The sequence below is a fragment of the Papio anubis genome, chromosome 12, assembly GCF_008728515.1.
Source record: "Papio anubis isolate 15944 chromosome 12, Panubis1.0, whole genome shotgun sequence".
Lineage (NCBI taxonomy): Eukaryota > Metazoa > Chordata > Mammalia > Primates > Cercopithecidae > Papio > Papio anubis.
The window spans coordinates 57,145,088-57,162,087 of record NC_044987.1 but is presented as its reverse complement, the minus strand read 5'-3'; the positions used below and the strand labels follow the sequence as shown (position 1 = coordinate 57,162,087).

Genomic DNA, 17,000 nt, shown 5'->3' with positions numbered 1-17,000 from the left:
GTGAGCAGGGATGGGGGCTGCCGTGGGGGAGGCAGAGAAATGAGGCTGGGGGAGTGCATTGAGAGTTTGGGTCTTATTTTCTAGGGAAGTGACAGGACTGGGTTGGTCTGTGTGGCGTGAGAGTAGATGTAACTGCAGACACTGTTACAGTGTCCCTGGGCGGGGAGATGGGGAATTGGGCCAGGGTAGTGCCAGTAGGATGGAGAGGAGGAGATGGATGTCAGGAGGATAGAGGTGCTCAGATTGGCCTGATTTGATGGAGGGAGGGAAAGCGAAGTAGCCAGTGGGGCTGCAGCAAGGGGGACTGCCAGCATTGGGGTGGGCTGGATGGGTGGATGGTGGTGCTGGTCACTAGGCAGGAGCTGGTGGTAGATGTAGACAGACGTCTCGGGGAAGGTTGCAGGGAGGCATGAGAAAGGGAAGCTCACACACTCTGAGAACAACACAGCTGGAAGGAGGCCCAGGGAGCCTCCACGCCCGGCGGAGATGGGAACCTGAGCCCGGAGATGGGGAGGATTCACTTGGGTCTCACGCAGGCTTGTGGCAGAGTCGGAACCTGAACCCAGTATTCCTTTCCGTTCTGATTCATGGGAAGCTCGCACCCCCGTTTCCTCAGGAAGCCAGCCATCCCCTCACTGTGTCCCCCCATCCTATCCCCCACTCCCCCCACCCAGGTCATCCCAGACTGGAAAGAGCAGGAATGGGACCCTGAAAAGCCCAACGCCTACGCGGGCATCTTCCACTTCCACTTCTGGCGCTTCGGGGAATGGGTGGACGTGGTCATCGATGACCGGCTGCCCACAGTCAACAACCAGCTCATCTACTGCCACTCCAACTCCCGCAATGAGTTCTGGTGTGCCCTGGTGGAGAAGGCCTATGCCAAGTAGGTGCCAGCAGCAAGCAGGCAGGTGGGAGGTCCAGGCGGGGGTGGCACTGGATAGGCTCTTCATGGTGTTTCCTTAGCCAGGGCTTTAGGCACAGAGAGGCGAGGGGCTGGTGCAGGCACGCAGCAGGCCCAACCGCCAGGCCTGCGGGCATAGTCAGCCAAGCCTGCGCTGGGTGGGGTGAAGGCCTGGGCCCTGTAAGGAGAGGAATGTTGGTTACTCCCATTTTAGAGGGAGAAGCCTGAGGCCCAGGCAACATCCTGTAGGTAGCTGGGGGCAGAGGCAGCACTCACATTTAGGACCATTCTCGAAGGTTCATGCTGCCACGCCCTGCCTGGGGCCTTGGTTGGGGAAGTGGTAACTGAGCTGGGCCTGGTTGTGCAGGGTGGGCTGCTTGCCTGCCTTCCCCGCTTGCTGGGCCTCCCTCTTGTCCACTGTCCACCTCTGCCTGGCTGACTGTCCATTCTGTCTTTGCTGGCCCCTCCTTCTGCTCCGTGCCTTCTGCTTCTGTGTCCCCGGTGCCCAGCACAGAGCCCAGCATAGAAGGGGCACAAGTGAAGTTTTGCTGAGCAGTGGGGAACCCTGGGGAAGAGTGGCCTGCCCAGGCTGTTTGGGGGCAGGGATAGGCCTAGGCCAGGAGGGAGGAGGGAGGAGGGGCAGTGGGGTCAGAGGCCAGCCTTGCCAGCTCTAGGGGAGCCACTCCCTGGTTCCTCCTACTAGGCCCATTTGTCAATCTTGCTGGAAACCTGTGTGTGTAGGGGCAGGGGCAAGGAGGGAGACAGACAGAGAACAAGAGAAAGGGGGAGACAGGAAAAAGAAAGACAACTCCCAACATCAAAAACCCAAGAAAACACATTGGCAGCTTCCACTTTGAATCCTAAGAAAGGAAAGCCAGCCCCCTGGTGGCCACTGAGTCTCCACCACCTGGATACAGGCCTGTCTTCCCCGCTCCAGAGGAGCCGACCCAGGGGCCTTGGTTGTCTTTTGTTTTTTTGAAGAACACAGTTTCATTGTGGTAAAATATACAAAACATAATGCTTCTCATTTTAACCATGTGGAAACACATAATTCAGTGGCATTCATTATGATCACAGTGCCATGCGCCGTCACCACTATCTATCCCCAGAACCTTCTCATCATTCCCACAGGAGCTCTATACCCATTAAACACTGACTCCTTCCTTACCCCGACCATTGTTGGCACTTTTGAAAAGAGTTGCTTTTTTTTTTTTTTTTTTTGGGGGGGGACAGCTGATTTTTCAAAATTGAGCCACTTAGGGGAATTTAAGCCTTGTATGTTGGCCTGAGTGTTAAGAACTGGGTTTTAGTGTTAGCTCCGCCGTGGCCTGCTGTGTGACTGTAACAGGTTGTCTGACCCCTCTGAGTTTCAAAAGCCTCCCTCATAGAGGGGAAGGATGCAGCCTGGCTGGGGAGCATGAGCTGGGAAGTGTTTCCACATTGCTTCCCAGGCTGGCAGGCTGCTACCAGGCGCTGGATGGAGGCAACACAGCAGACGCACTGGTGGACTTCACGGGTGGTGTTTCTGAGCCCATCGACCTGACCGAGGGTGACTTTGCCAGCGATGAGACTAAGAGGAACCAGCTCTTTGAGCGCATGTTAAAAGTGCACAGCCGGGGCGGCCTCATCAGTGCCTCCATCAAGGTGAGAACACAGCAGGCCCCAGAGGCGGCCCCTCCCCTTCACCCTCACTGACTGAGATGGGAGACAACTGTGACATCCCACACTCAGGTCAGTTCCTATGTATCCAGACCCTCAGCCTCGTGGGGGAGGGGAGAAGTTGGAAGGTGCAACCCCCTGCCCAGACCCTCTAGGCTATGAAAAGCCTTTCCCGCATTGTTCAACTAAAACTTCTTTCTGATCCTCTTGAGTTATGAACGTCTGTGCACCTGAGGGTGGTCCTGATTTGATTAATTGCTCATGTTTTGGATGAGAAAGCTGAGGCCCAGGGAAAACAAAGCTCGAACCCAAGTTTAGCAGACCCTGTGGTGTGCTGGTAAACTGCCTCTGTAGCTAAGTAAAAAGCCCTGATTTGTAGCATTTGCTAATTACTGTGGTGTAAATACTCCCACCATGGCTGATTTCCAGCTGCCCACGTTTAGCAACAACTATTAACAATATTCCTGGCGGGTGCGGTGGCTCGTGCCTATAATCCCAGCACTTTGGGAGGCCAAGGTGGGCGGATTACCTGAGATTTGAGAGTTTGAGTTTGCGTTTGAGACCAGCCTGACCAACATGGAGAAACCCCATCTCTACTAAAAATACAAAATTAGCCGGGCGTGGTGGTGCATGCCTGTAATCCCAGCTACTCGGGAGGCTGAGGCTGGAGAATCGCTTGAACCCGGGAGAAAGAGGTAGTGGTGAGCTGAGAGCGTGCCATTGCACTCCAGCCTGGGCAACAAGAGCAAAACTCCGTCTCAAAAACAAAAAACAAAGCAATGTTCCTGAATACTTAACAGTTCCTGGAATATTTAACAACAGCTGAGCCAGTGCACATTTGCGCCAGCATTCCCCTGGGCTGACCCACTGTGGGTACCTTCCTTTACTGAGACTGCTGCCCTTGGGGGTGTTAAAGGTCTGTGAACACAGCACTGCCCCATGACTGCAATTCCCATCCCATCCTGTAGGTCCCGTGCGGCTTCCTGGCCCTCCAGCACCTGAGTCCCTGGTCTGGGTTCCAGTGTGGCCCTGCCTCTCTCAGCAACTGTGTCCTTCCACAGGCAGTGACAGCAGCTGACATGGAGGCCCGCCTGGCGTGCGGCCTGGTAAAGGGCCATGCGTATGCCGTCACTGATGTGCGCAAGGTGCGCCTGGGCCACGGCCTACTGGCCTTCTTCAAGTCAGAGAAGTTGGACATGATCCGCCTACGCAACCCCTGGGGCGAGCGGGAGTGGAACGGGCCCTGGAGTGACACGTGAGGCCTGGGGATGGGGGTGCAGGCACAGGGCATGAGGGCTTGGACAAGGATGGATGGGCTTCTTGGAGGAGGTGGCACCAGGGCTGGGCCTTGAAGGATCTGGGGGAGGATGACACTAGGAATGAATTACTTTGGAGTGGGTGTATGGGGTGATGGATTGAGCACAAGAAAGACCTGGGGCTGGAGGTGAGCTGACCCGTAGCGGGTGTAGAGACCAGCTTGGTGAATGGGTGAGGGACGGGAGCAGGGAGGGAGGCCACAGCCCTGAGCAAATGGGGGACCCCTCTGTGCTTGGCTCATGGCCCTGGTGAAGCCAGGATGGGAGTGGAGCCCAAGTGCTAAGTGAAGGAGCCTTCTTCACTGGGGGTCACGCCCCCCTCCTCCCAGCCTGCAGCTTTGCTTCCAGACCTCCCAGCATGGTGGCAGCTCACAGTCCCTTGAGGGAGGAGGCAGGCAGGGCTTCCTGGAGAGGGGCTGGGCATGGCCCCAGTGCCCCTGGCCACACCATGCCGCTGGAGGCCTGGTGCAAGACTGCCCCTCGGGCCTCCTCGCCTTTGCCAGAGAGATCCTGGTGGGCCTGCCTCTTAGACAGCTCCCTTTCTCCTCCCCGGTCCTCACACCCCAGCTCAGAGGAGTGGCAGAAAGTGAGCAAGAGTGAGCGGGAGAAGATGGGTGTGACGGTGCAGGACGACGGTGAGTTCTGGTGAGTGTGTGTGCCCTGGGCGTCCGGGGCTGAGGGGGAGCTTCCCACGGGCCTGGCGGGGAGCACCAGGTGGGGAGTCAGGAGCCAGGCCTCTCCTGCATGCCTCATGATCAACTTGCTGTGTGGCCATGGACAAGTCACACCGTCTCAGAGCCTGTTTCCTCCTCTGTAAAATTACTCGGGCAATAACAGGCCCTTTGATCCCCACAGTCCCCTCTGCCAAACTGAGGGGTCCTGGATCTGCTGTGGCACCCAGACCGAGCCCTTGGCATGCAGGTCAGGGAGTCGTCTAAGAGGTGGGCCCACCAGGATCTCCCCAGCAAGGGTAAGGAGGTATGAAGCGCAGTCCAGCACCAGCGGTGTGGTGTAGCGAGGGGCACTAGGTCTATGCCCAGTCCCTCTCCAGGAAGCCCTGCCTGCAGCCTGCCTCCAGGGGCCCTCTGGCAGCCTGATTTCTGAGATTAGGTAGCAGAGGCTCCCAGAGGAGCTAGCTCCTAAGCTGAGACTTGAGGTATAAAGTAGCCCTTGGTGGGCAAGGAAGGAGACGTGGCACAGAGGTGAGAGAACACAGCTGGGTTTGAGAGGGGAGCTAAGTAGGTACATGGGTGAGCTGGGAAGATGACAGCAGCTCAGCTTCAAGAGCCCAGTAATTGGCTGGGTACAGTGGCTCATATCTATAATCCCAGCACTTTGGGAGGTCGAGGTAGAAGGATTGCTTGAGGCCAGGAGTTTGAGACCAGCCTGGGCAGCATAGTGGGACCCCATCTCTACAAAAATGAAAAATTAGCTGGGTGTGATGATGTACCTGTGTAGACCCAGCTACTCGGGAGGCTGAGGTGGGAGGATTGCTTGAGCCCAGGAGGTTGAGGTTATAGTGAGCCATGATTGCGCCACTGCACTCCATCCCGAGCAAAAGAGCAAGACCCTGTTTCAAAAACAAAAAGAAAAACCCCAGTAGTAATAAGGGTTCATCCTGCATTCATCCAGCCTGCATGAGTCCTGAATGTGGGCCAGGCTCAGTGTCACCCCTCAGCAGAACCTGATACGTAAACTCAGCCCCTTCCTGGAGGGGTACAGGCATCCTGTGTGTGCTGAATTCTTTCGGGGCCCCCAGGCAGACCAGGGGCAGATGGCAGCGGTCCTGGCACCCAATGAGGAGCCCTTCTGCAGGTGTCAGGTCAGCTGCCGCAGAAGGCCACCCAGGCCACTTTGCCAGTCTTGCTCAGGGGTCAGCAGATAAAAACACAGCAGAACTACTTGTCTTCAAAAAGAGTTTCTTCCGAAGGCCTTTCTCTTACATGTTCACAGTTAATTCACTACCCCCTGCCCCCACCAGCCCGCTGGAGGCGTTCACAGTGTGCAGTGACCATAGCAACACCCTGGCCACTGCAGCACGCTCACCATGGGGTTCCCACCATCCACTTAAGCCTCACAACAGCCATGGAAGATCGTGGATGCAGATGTGCTTTATAAACTGTAGAGGGCAGCAGACAGTAGTTATTAACACCATTCACGACAGTAACAGCCTGCGTTTGCCCGTGTGCTCTGTCTGCTGAGAGTTGCACTGCCTGCTTTGATTACGTTACCTAATTCCTTCGCCAGCTCTGAGATGGGCACCCGCTGTTAGATTCAGCCCCATTTTACAGGCGAGGAAACAAGTCAGAAAAGAGGTTAAGGGTCCGTGCGATGCCATGCCCATGCCCTTGTGTGGGCTTAGCTCTCCTCTCAAAGCCAGCTGTGTTCTCTCACGTCTGGGCCACATGGACATATTAGGTGGCTGGGCTGGGGGGCCAGGAGCCTGGAGAGGTGTGGGGGCGGTACCCTGCTCAGCCCCTCCCCACATCCAGGATGACCTTCGAGGACGTGTGCCGGTACTTCACGGACATCATCAAGTGCCGCCTGATCAACACATCCTACCTGAGCATCCACAAGACGTGGGAGGAGGCCCGGCTGCATGGCGCCTGGACACTGCACGAGGACCCGCGACAGAACCGCAGTGGCGGCTGCATCAACCACAAGGACACCTTCTTCCAGAACCCGCAGGTGGGTGTTCTCAGGGACCCCCACCCTGCCCCTGCAGCAGCTGCGGGGTGCTTTGCCACTGTCCTGCCAGGGACTCCTGTTCGACCTTGGGTAATCCCTGTCCCTCCTTGGGCCTCAGCAAATCTGTCTGTACAGTGGGGGTTAGATGGGGTTACATCGGTCCCATCTGGGGGTCATGAAGCCCCCAGCCTCACAATCTGACCTACAGATGGTAAAAATGAGGAAACCAGGGATGGCTCTGAGGGACATTTGGGTGTCTTGTCCTGAGCTACAGGGACACTTAGAGGCTGAGCCGGGGACTCAGCCCCCTGTTTCCACAACAGCACAATTCTGTCCCTTCCTGGGAACTTGGCCGGGCTGGGCTTCCCCACGGGGCCTCTCCCCACAGCCTCCTCAGTCTGACCCATGGCACTGCTTAGCCCTGGTCTTAGATGTGCCTCTGTTGAGCACCACCTGTGTGCCAGGCTCTGTGCAGAGGACCCAGCATGGCATTGGTTTCCCCGGCCTTCATGCAGGGTAGCTGTTGCAGGCATTGGTGGGCCCACCTCACAGCAGAGGGACCAAGGCACAGAGAGGTGTTGTGACTGGTTCAGGCTCTGGAATCTGAGCTTCCGGGAGCCAGCCAGCCCATCCCTGGCGTGGTCTCACTGCCGTGGTCTCACTGCCGTGGTCTCACTGCCGCGTCTCTCTCCTTGGCCACACCTGCAGTACATCTTCGATGTCAAGAAGCCAGAAGATGAAGTCCTGATCTGCATCCAGCAGCGGCCAAAGCGGTCCACGCGCCGGGAGGGCAAGGGCGAGAACCTGGCCATTGGCTTTGACATCTACAAGGTGAGGCCAGCCAGGTTTCCTGCTGTGGGTGGGGAGAGGGAGGGAGCTGGAGTTTGGACTGCCCATACCTGGGGAAGAACACTCTAGAACACCTTGGTCACTGCCATCGCCCCAGCCGCCCTGGCCACCGTGGCAAACGTTGTGAGGATGCCGTGGCATGGGCCCCATTTAGAATATTCACTGAGGGCCCAGCCTGCCCACGGTTGGCTTCTGTGGGAGCTCTCAGCCTGATTTCTTTCTGCCTAAGACCCACAGGCCTGGGATGTTTGGCGGATGAGGAAGGGGAAGATTGCTGGTGGTTGGGGCCAGGCCCTGGGAGGCCCTGGGTATCTGCTGGGCCCCCGCTGCTCCTCCCTTAGGGCTCAGGACCCCTTGCAGCCCCTCAGCCTTCCTGCGTTGGAGGCCTTGCTGGGCACCAGGAGGAGGCATCCTTGAGCACAGCCACGTGGGGTCACCCCTGGCTGCACCCCCTGGCCTGGAACCTGAGGCTTTCCACATGTTGTAATGCCCAGTGTGTGGTGACAGTCAGCATGGTGGGACCCCATGTGCCTGTCAGACCCTGAGAACGGAGTGAAGCCACCGGGACCTGCAGGGGCTGGGTCCATGCTGAGTCCTTGTTGTCTGATGCGCCTGGCCATGCTGTGGCACTTTGTTTATACCCTTGTGCTGGTACATTTGTGGTGTGCTACTGTCTTGTGACATACTGTTGTGACTTTGGCATATGGTGATCTTCACTAGTGTGACCAGAACACTTGTTTTGGGATTGTCAGGCAGGTCCTGGCAGCTGGTGATGGCACTTCATGGACATGTGCTGTAACCTCTGCAGATCCTGATACTTGGTTGTGCTGTTAGAGTCAGAAACCCCACTGACATTGTTACCAGGGGGATTCCTATTGCCCTCTATTTTTTTTTTGTTTTAAGAGACAGGGTCTTGCTCTGTCACCCAGGCCAGAGTGCAGTGGTGCCATCATAGCTCATTACAGTCTTAAATTCCTGAACTCAAACGATCCTCCCACCTTAGTCTCCCTAGTAGTTGGGACTATAGGTGAACACCACCATGCCTGGCTAATTTTTAAGTTTTTTGTAGAGATGAGGTCTCGCTTTGTTGCCCATGCTGACCTTGAACATCTGGCTTCAAGTGATCCTCCCACCTTGGCCTCCCAAAGCACTGGGATTACAGGCATGAGCCACTGCGCCCAGCCTCCTTTAATAGTTTTTATTGAGATATAATTCACAGAGCATGCAATTTGGCCATGTAAAGTATACAATCTTATGATTTTGTGTGATCAGAGTTTGTACAACCATCACCACAATCAATTGTAGAACATTTTCATCTCCCCGAAAGAAACACACTCCCTTTAACAATCACCACCCACTCCCACTGACCTCTTCCCTTCAGCCCTGCAAACACGAATCCACTTCTGTCTCTATAGATTTGCCTGTTCTGGACATTTCATATAAAGGGATTCCATCGTCCCTTCCATGGTGGTGAGGGGGAGACGGGGTGTTGTAGGGTGTGTCTCCGCGTGGCCCAGCCCCTCCCACCTCCCACAGGTAGAGGAGAACCGCCAGTACCGCATGCACAGCCTGCAGCACAAGGCCGCCAGCTCCATTTACATCAACTCACGCAGCGTCTTCCTGCGCACTGATCAGCCCGAGGGCCGCTATGTCATCATCCCCACCACCTTCGAGCCAGGCTACACTGGCGAGTTCCTGCTCCGAGTCTTCACTGATGTGCCCTCCAACTGCCGGTACTTGGGGGCTGGCTTGAGGCCAGTGTGGGTGGAGGTGAGGTCCACACTGGGCCAACCAGGAACCTGCAGCCTCGGAGATGCTCAGTGTCTCTGGGCCTCCAGCCACTCTGGGCTGATACCAGTGCCCATCTCCTTCCCTTCTCTTCCCTTGTTCCCCTGTCCCAGCATCCCTGGCCATGACTAGGAACAGCTTCTTGTATGTACACTGCACTCTACAGTTGACAGAGAAGCTTTCAGTCATCTCATTTGATCTTCTTGCATCCCTGAGCGGGAGGCCTGACTCCCTCACTTTACCGATGAGATTCAGGGGCTGAGGTTAGAAGGGTTGTCCGAGGTCATGCAGCCGGTGGTGGAGTTGGGCTGGGTCACCCAGCCTGCCTGGTTCCAGGGTTGGGTCTTGTCACCACAATTTCCTGTCCCATGGGGGTGGCTCTGGGCTCCAGTGCTGAAGCACTCTGTGTCCCTGCTGGGGCATTGACCCTGTGTGTCTCGCACTGCTCTCCACTGTGATATATAGCCCAGGCTCGGTGTCCCCCGAAGGACAGGTGAGCTCTGCACACGTGCCAGACCCAGGAGGCAGCTTGTGGAGTCAGACGGCTCAGGGTTCTGCCGGCCCAGGCTCCCCAGCTTTCCAGCTGTTGGGCAAGCCCTCACCTGGCTGAGCCTGCTGCTTCCTCAGCTGTGAAATGGGCATCATAATAGCCTTTGTGGAGATTAGGAATCACCCATAATGCCAGCGGAGGACTTGGCACACAGAAGGTGCTCAGCAAGTTGCCTTTTCCCTGGGGAAGGATCGGGCAGGAAGCCCCTAGGGCTTGGACAAGTGGGGACTGCTCATGGGAATTTGCCCAGGACTAAATGAAATCAAATTTGGGCTTAATACTACTTTTCTTCCCTCCCCACTTTCTGAACCCCCTCTTCACCCCTGTCTTCCTGGCCCTTCTCTATCACCCCCCTCTCCCCTGCCACCACATATCAGGGAACTGCGCCTCGATGAGCCCCCACACACCTGCTGGAGCTCCCTCTGTGGCTACCCCCAGCTGGTGACCCAGGTACACGTCCTGGGGGCTGCTGGCCTCAAGGACTCCCCAACAGGTGAGCTCTTCCAGGGAAAGTCCCCCGGCCCTCTTGCCAATTGCCCCATGGCCTCTCTCTGCCAGCACGGACACCAGCCTCAGAGCTCTCCTGCTTGCAGAGGCACTGCAGGCCCAGCCATTCCTGGGGTGATGCCTGATGCTGGGCACATAGAGAGGAAAAGGTTTACCTTCTGCTCTCAGGAGGCTTCCACCTGGGAGGGAGACCTCAGGGAAGGCTTCCTGGAGGGAGTAGCCTTTTTCTTTCTTTCTTTTTTTTTTTTTTTTGAGACGGAGTCTCGCTCTGTCGCCCAGGCTGGAGTGCAGTGGCCGGATCTCAGCTCACTGCAAGCTCCGCCTCCCGGGTTCACGCCATTCTCCTGCCTCAGCCTCCCAAGTAGCTGGGACTACAGGCGCCCGCCACCTCGCCCGGCTAGTGTTTTGTATTTTTTTTTTAGTAGAGATGGGGTTTCACCAGGTTAGCCAGGATGGTCTCGATCTCCTGACCTTGTGATCTGCCCATCTCGGCCTCCCAAAGTGCTGGGATTACAGGCTTGAGCCACCGCGCCCGGCCATGGGAGTAGCCTTTTTCCAAGCTGAGAAGATACAAAGCCTGATGAAAGGGGGTAAGGGAGAAAGGTGCTCTGGGCAGAGGGAGCAGTGTGGGTAAAGCTCTGGAGGCTGGAGATGGCCAGTGCACCGCTGCTGGCCAGCCTGTCTCTGGAAACGAAGGGGCCTTGAGGTGGGTCAGGCTCCAGTCTCTCCATCTGAATAACTGAGCCAGGTGGGTATCTCACCTGCAGATATCTGTCCCATCCAGGCCCTGCCGCAGCCCCTGCCCCACCCTCACCCCATCTCCCACTCCCTCTCCCTAGGGGCTAACTCTTACGTAATCATCAAGTGTGAGGGGGACAAAGTCCGCTCGGCTGTGCAGAAGGGCACCTCCACACCAGAGTACAATGTGAAAGGCATCTTCTACCGCAAGAAGCTGAGCCAGCCCATCACTGTACAGGTGAGCCCCTGGTTCCGGAGGCCACCCCCTGGGCTCCCAGCCTGAGGCTTCCCCACTCACAGAGACAAGCCCAGGTGGAAGACCCTCTGACGGGGACCCAGGCATGCTGGGCTCTAGCTGTCTGTCCCTGACCCCTGGTGTGGCTTTGGGAGCTCTCTTGCCACTCCAAGGTCCCTCTGTAGGTGGGTTAATTTGATTCGTTGGTGTGGTCCTGAGATCCAGCAGGGTCAGTCTCCTGACTGGGGACAGCAGTCATCTCTGCTGACCTCACCCTCAGCTTTGAGAACTGTCCCCCCATTTCCCCATGGGGGCTCCACCTGGAAAGTGGCACTGAGCCGCTGTGTGGTGGGTGTGGCTATTTCCCAAGAGCCTGGGGCAGGGCATAGAAAGCCAGTGTCCTCGCACGGCTTCCTTCTCCTCTCAGGCTGATGTAGCCTGGGGATGATGATTCTGAACTCAATAGTAGGGAGCTCTCTGGCCCGCAGGCCTTGGTCAGCATCTCTGTCAATGAGACAGCATCTGTAAACAAGCATTTGGGGCCCCCTGGGGGAGCCACTGTGGCTTATCCAAGTTTTCTTAACACTGGGTCCCACTGGATCAAATCACAGACCTGTATGTCTCAGGGCTGGAAAGACCCCTAAGGGCAGCTGACTCAACCCTCATATTAAAGATGGGGAAACTAGGGCAGTGGGTGTATCACTTGTCCAAGTTCACCCAAGATCACTAGCGGAGCTGATAACAGATTTCACTTTATGCATGGGAGGGAGCTTAGTTAGCTGAGGAGCCTGAGGCTGGAAGGGGCACCACCTTGCCCATGGTTCATGGAGAGGCAGACAGCCCAGGGCCCCCGATCCTCAGCCAGGCTTGCACTTCAAGGCCCTGCCACCACCACCAGCACTCCCCATAGACCTGAGTAGGGGGTGGAGAAGTGAGCCAGCTTGCACCTTGGGCTAACACGTGGGACTGTGCTCAGCCATGTCCCCTGGGATACAGGGGCACACCAGGACCAAGTGGCAGACCTGTGGGCTTCAGCCTCGGGGCCAGGCCATGCCTGCCACCCCCTGACAGAACAGGTTCCACAGTGCTGCCCTTGCTTCCTACCTTCTGGACTTGGAGGTAGCCCGCCCCTCCCATGATCCTCTGTCTCTTCCCAGGTCTGGAACCACCGAGTGCTAAAGGATGAATTTCTGGGCCAGGTGCACCTAACGGCTGACCCAGACGACCTCCAGGCCCTACATACCCTCCACCTCCGGGACCGAAACAGCCGGCAGCCCAGCGACCTGCCAGGCACCGTGGCTGTGCACATTCTCAGCAGCACCTCCCTCATGGCGGTCTGACACCTGCCCACCTACCTGGCTCCAGCAGTTCCCACCACCATCTGCATGTCCCCACTGGGCCTGGGTCTAGCCTGGGAGCCAGGACACTGGGGTCCTTTTCCCACTCTTCCACTGACTTGCTGTGTGACCTTAGGAAGTCTCTGCCCCTCTCTCAGCCTCAGTGTCCTGAGGGCCCCAAAGCATTCCCTTCTCGTTGAAATCTCCTTGCTGAGATTTCAAATAGTCCTCCCCACCTCAACTGTCACCACTGCTAAGGGACTCTATCCGTTGAAAACGTTTTCCTAAGGCCCTGCTGTCTGCCGAGGAGTGCCAAGAAGATGTCACTTGTTTACACACAAACTGCCACATCCCCAAGCCCCATTCTTGCTCCTTGTGTCTTAGGCCCAACCCAGCCTCCCAGACCCCACTTTCCCCATCAGCAATACCTGGTGTTGTCCCACCTTGAAAGGACTCTTGGCTCCTGCCGGGTTCCTGCTCAGGCTGGAATTGGGAAAATATGCAGGTGACATTTGTTCATTCTCTAATCCTGTCCACTCACCCATCCATTTCCTCACTCAATGGAGATTTGCCAAATGAATAAATGACACCTTTGAGGCCCCAGGTGAAGCGGGGCCCTCCTCCGGCCTCTACCTTGGGCCTCGCCTCTGTCCTCAGGTCCTCTCAGAGGCAGATACCCAGGGGAGCTGCAGCTGCCTGCTCATTCTAGCTTCCGATTCCATTCCCAGCCCCTGGGTTAAGGTCCCTGGAGAGGTGGTATCAGTGGGGGTGAGGAAGGGCATCTTCCTGACTCCTCTGCCCCATGCTGGAAGGAGCATGCCTGGGTTAGTGGGCCAGAGGCCAGGCAGGTGGAGGGGCTTTGGGGACCAGAAGGGGAGAGGTGCTCCCAGAGCCTCTCTGCTGTAAGACCCCAGCTTTTCCTGAAAGACAGGACTCTGGGGTGTGTGGTGCCAGGCCCACCAGAGTCAGGCCACCCACTGGGCTTGGCAGGAGATAGGGAGCCCCATCACCTGACCACAGCCCCCCACCAACATTCCCCCAAAATGCAGCCTAGGAGGCCACAGTGCTCTTCTTCCTGCCCGGACCAAAATGTTCCTTTTAGTCCTCAATGTTTTATATTATTTTTGTGTTGAAAACCTCAATTTTAATCAGGGGTTTTAAAAGAAAATTCAAAGTCTGAACCTCCATTTTTCTTCTTGGCTCCAGTTTTGCTGGTCCTCTGGAGAACTCTTCATAAGCGTTGGCGCCATGACCCACTTGGGATCTTTTCTGTGCCCTTCTCGGGCTTCCAGACCAGGTGTAGCAAATGAAAAAGTGCAGTTAATTCAAGAACAGGAATTCCTGTGTCCTTGCTGGGAATTCCTTTGGGGAACTTGACTTTTCGACTCCAGATCCTGCTGTCTGGATCAGTGTTCTGGCTGGAGGTGCTGGATTCTCTGACTTTGCCTCCTCACTCTGTGTCTGGCTCTGCTCCTGGGTCTTGGCCCTGGGCCATATGAGGGGCCAGGAAATGAACAACAAGGAGGACAAGAGCATTCTTTCTTGAAAGCCGGGACTTCCCCTCAAGAACCTGGGCCTGGGGCCAGGACTCTGCATGACTGGGAGCAAGTCACTTAAACCTCCTGTGCCTCAATTTCCCCCTTCTACAAAGTGGGGCCAATGATTCTTGTGTGTCAGCACTCTTACTACCAAGTGCTGAGTAAGGGCAAAATAATACCCCTTTCTCTATGTATCTCTGTATGCACACACACTAGATATATATATGTTCATGTAATCACCACTTCTCTATGTCTATTTCAAATCAAGGCTCTTGAGTAGGAGAAGTGAGCCAGCTTGCACCTCGGGCTAACACATGGGACTTTGCTCAGCCATGTCCCCTGGGATACAGGGGTACACCAGGACCAAGTGGCAGACCTGTGGGCTTCAGCCTCGGGGCCAGGCCATTCCTGCCACCCCCTGACAGAACAGGTTCCACAGTGCTGCCTTTGCTTCCTGCCCCTTGAGGTGGGCCAGGCTGGCTCCTGGCTATTGCAGGGATCTCTGGTCCCCAGGAGACCTTGGGGGCCAGGCAGGTAAGGATCAGGGGAGGTAGGGGAGAGCAATTACTTTGTTCACTGTATGCACCCATGGGGGCCTGGGAGTCCCCATTTGCAGGTGGGTGGGGTCTCCAGCCCACACTACCCAGACCTGGGCTTCCCTCTTCTCAGGATCCACCACGGGGTTGGGGGACAAGAAGCCTGTTCTAGTCTCAATAAATCTTATCACAATTCCAAAAAGACTTTCCTGTGTCTCTCTGTCCCTCTGGGGGGAAGGGACAATGGAGGAATATTCCCCAGGCCTGGGCGACTGTCCTCTGGTCAGAGGGAAGACCCCACTGCCTGCCTGGTGCACCTGTGAGCTGAGATTGTGGGGATCATTCAGTCATTCCTTAATTCAGTAGATCTGTACGGGGCTGGCTTTGTGCCAAGGCCTGTCCTGGACACCTGGGATGTGGGGAACCAGGCATAGCAATCACTGCTCTGGAACAGTCTACAAACGAGCAGGGAGCACAAAGACATACTCTGGTCATGACAAACTACACCGCACATTACTGATGGGACAGTGTGGGCCTGCTGGGTTAGAGACCGCCTACTCCCTGATCTGTGCGTGAAGGGCTGGGAAGAGGAGATGGGCTTTCGGGGCACAGGAAGGTGTCGGGGGACCAGAGCAGAGGCTACTGAAGGCAGACGCAGGCATCTTGGGCCAGGAAGCTGGTGTGGTGGTGGGAAGCAGCAGGGTTGGGATGATTCTGAAAGCAGAATGGATGACTCAATGGAAAACTGGACTTGGGAGACAGGGGGTGAGTGCAGTGTGAGGGCAAAGTGAACTGAGATGCCTCGCTTTCTTCATGGGACTGAGAAATGGACGTTGCAAATCGTGTGATCTGCTTGGCATAGTGTCTGGTTCATAGCGTGGCTGAGCACAATGTAGCTGTCATCCTGGTGTTTGGAGGCCACCCTGTCCCCCACAACCTGCTCACCTCTCTGTCCCATCCCCACAGCTCACTGCATTTTGTCCTTGCTGCCAGCCGTGTGCCATGGGCTCCCCTGTGCTCCCCCGGGGTCTCATTTTCCCACCGTGTAGGGCTGACACCACTGGCCCTGCCTAGCCTGGGAGTATGGAGAGGGGGGACTCGAGGAGTGGCCAGTACTAGGTTTCGGCAGCAGGTGTAAATCCTAGGTGGGGACTGTGTTCCAGGGACTCCTGGACTCCTGTTAGGCCCACCAGACTAAGGGGCAGACGGCATCCTGGGGTCTTCCGGGGTCAGGGTCGTCGGGTCTGAGGGGACCCAGGCCCTAGCAGAAGCTGCCTCCTGTCACTTCCCAGCGGTGCTCAGCCCGCCTGAGGGAAGCAGCGGGGCAGTGGGGCCTGTGACCAGCAGGCGGCGCTGGCGAGCTATAGCGCCCCTTTGAGCCCCCAACCCACTTTCTGGCTGGCTTCCCTGCAGACACCCCAGTTATGGGGGCTAGGGACCCAAAAGAGACATCCTTCTGCCACTCAGAGCTGCCCTGGAGAGGTGCACGATGGGGCTGCCGACAGGTGCGTGGCCACCGAGGGCGGAAAGGAGAAATTGCCAGGTCCTGATAGGGTCCCGGGAGGTCTCCACCCTCGACAACGCTAATAACTAAGACCTGTGCTCCTCTTTGGTTCCGCCCACCCCTTTAAATCACAGATTTCACTTCAGTTTGTATGTGTCGCTGTCACATGTGGGGTGGCTCCTAGTCAGCTGGTTTGGCAAAGTTTCTGGATGATTACAGAATAACATGTGTCCCCAACCCGCAGAGCAGGTTGTGGGGGCGATGTTGCATTGACCAGCGTCAGGGGACACACATCAGAGGCAAGGGTGGGTGTACAGGAGGGAGAAGGCGCAGAAGGCAGGGCTATAGCTCAGCACTCTCTCTCCTGCAATGCTCTGCCTGACCGTTCTCTCTCCCAAACAGCCAGGTTGAGGAGGAGGAAATGGGGCTGGAGGAGGGCGGCGGGCTGAGACCCCAGCTTATCAGAGACTAAGTCAGGATCACATGGGGTTTCCTGCTCAGGTGCTGAGACAGCAGGCCGTGTCCTGCAAACAACAGGAGGCACCTGAAGCCAGCCTGGGGTGCCCAGGCCCAGGTGTGGTGCATTCAGCAGCACAGCCAGAGATAGACCCCAATGACCCTGCCTCCCTGTCGGCAGCCAGTGCTCCGAACAGAGCCCTGAGCAGCCTCTGGACATTAGTCCCAGCCCCAGCACAGCCCGTCCCCCAAGCTGATGTCACCGCACCCAGACCTTGGAGGCCCCTCCGGCTCCGGCTCCGGCTCCGGCTCCGCCTCCTGGGAGAAGGCTCTGGAGTGAGGAGGGGAGGGCAGCAGTGCTGGCTGGACAGCCGCTCTGGGCAGGAGAGAGAGGGAGA

At 56.8% G+C, this 17,000-nt stretch overlaps 1 protein-coding gene across 1 annotated transcript in view; it reads left to right on the top strand.

Annotated features, from left to right (window-relative positions):
* Positions 1–14,844, top strand: part of CAPN5 (calpain 5) — a 57,551-nt gene extending 42,707 nt beyond the window's left edge. Inside the window, exons 4-13 of the mRNA XM_003910451.5 lie at positions 675–883; positions 2,353–2,545; positions 3,622–3,815; positions 4,444–4,521; positions 6,369–6,564; positions 7,273–7,395; positions 8,950–9,146; positions 10,129–10,244; positions 11,098–11,234; positions 12,389–14,844. Coding sequence (XP_003910500.1) covers positions 675–883; positions 2,353–2,545; positions 3,622–3,815; positions 4,444–4,521; positions 6,369–6,564; positions 7,273–7,395; positions 8,950–9,146; positions 10,129–10,244; positions 11,098–11,234; positions 12,389–12,571 — 1,626 coding nt within the window. The 3' untranslated portion in view covers positions 12,572–14,844. The remainder of the gene's footprint in view (positions 1–674; positions 884–2,352; positions 2,546–3,621; positions 3,816–4,443; positions 4,522–6,368; positions 6,565–7,272; positions 7,396–8,949; positions 9,147–10,128; positions 10,245–11,097; positions 11,235–12,388) is intronic.
* Positions 14,845–17,000: the final 2,156 nt, after the last annotated feature.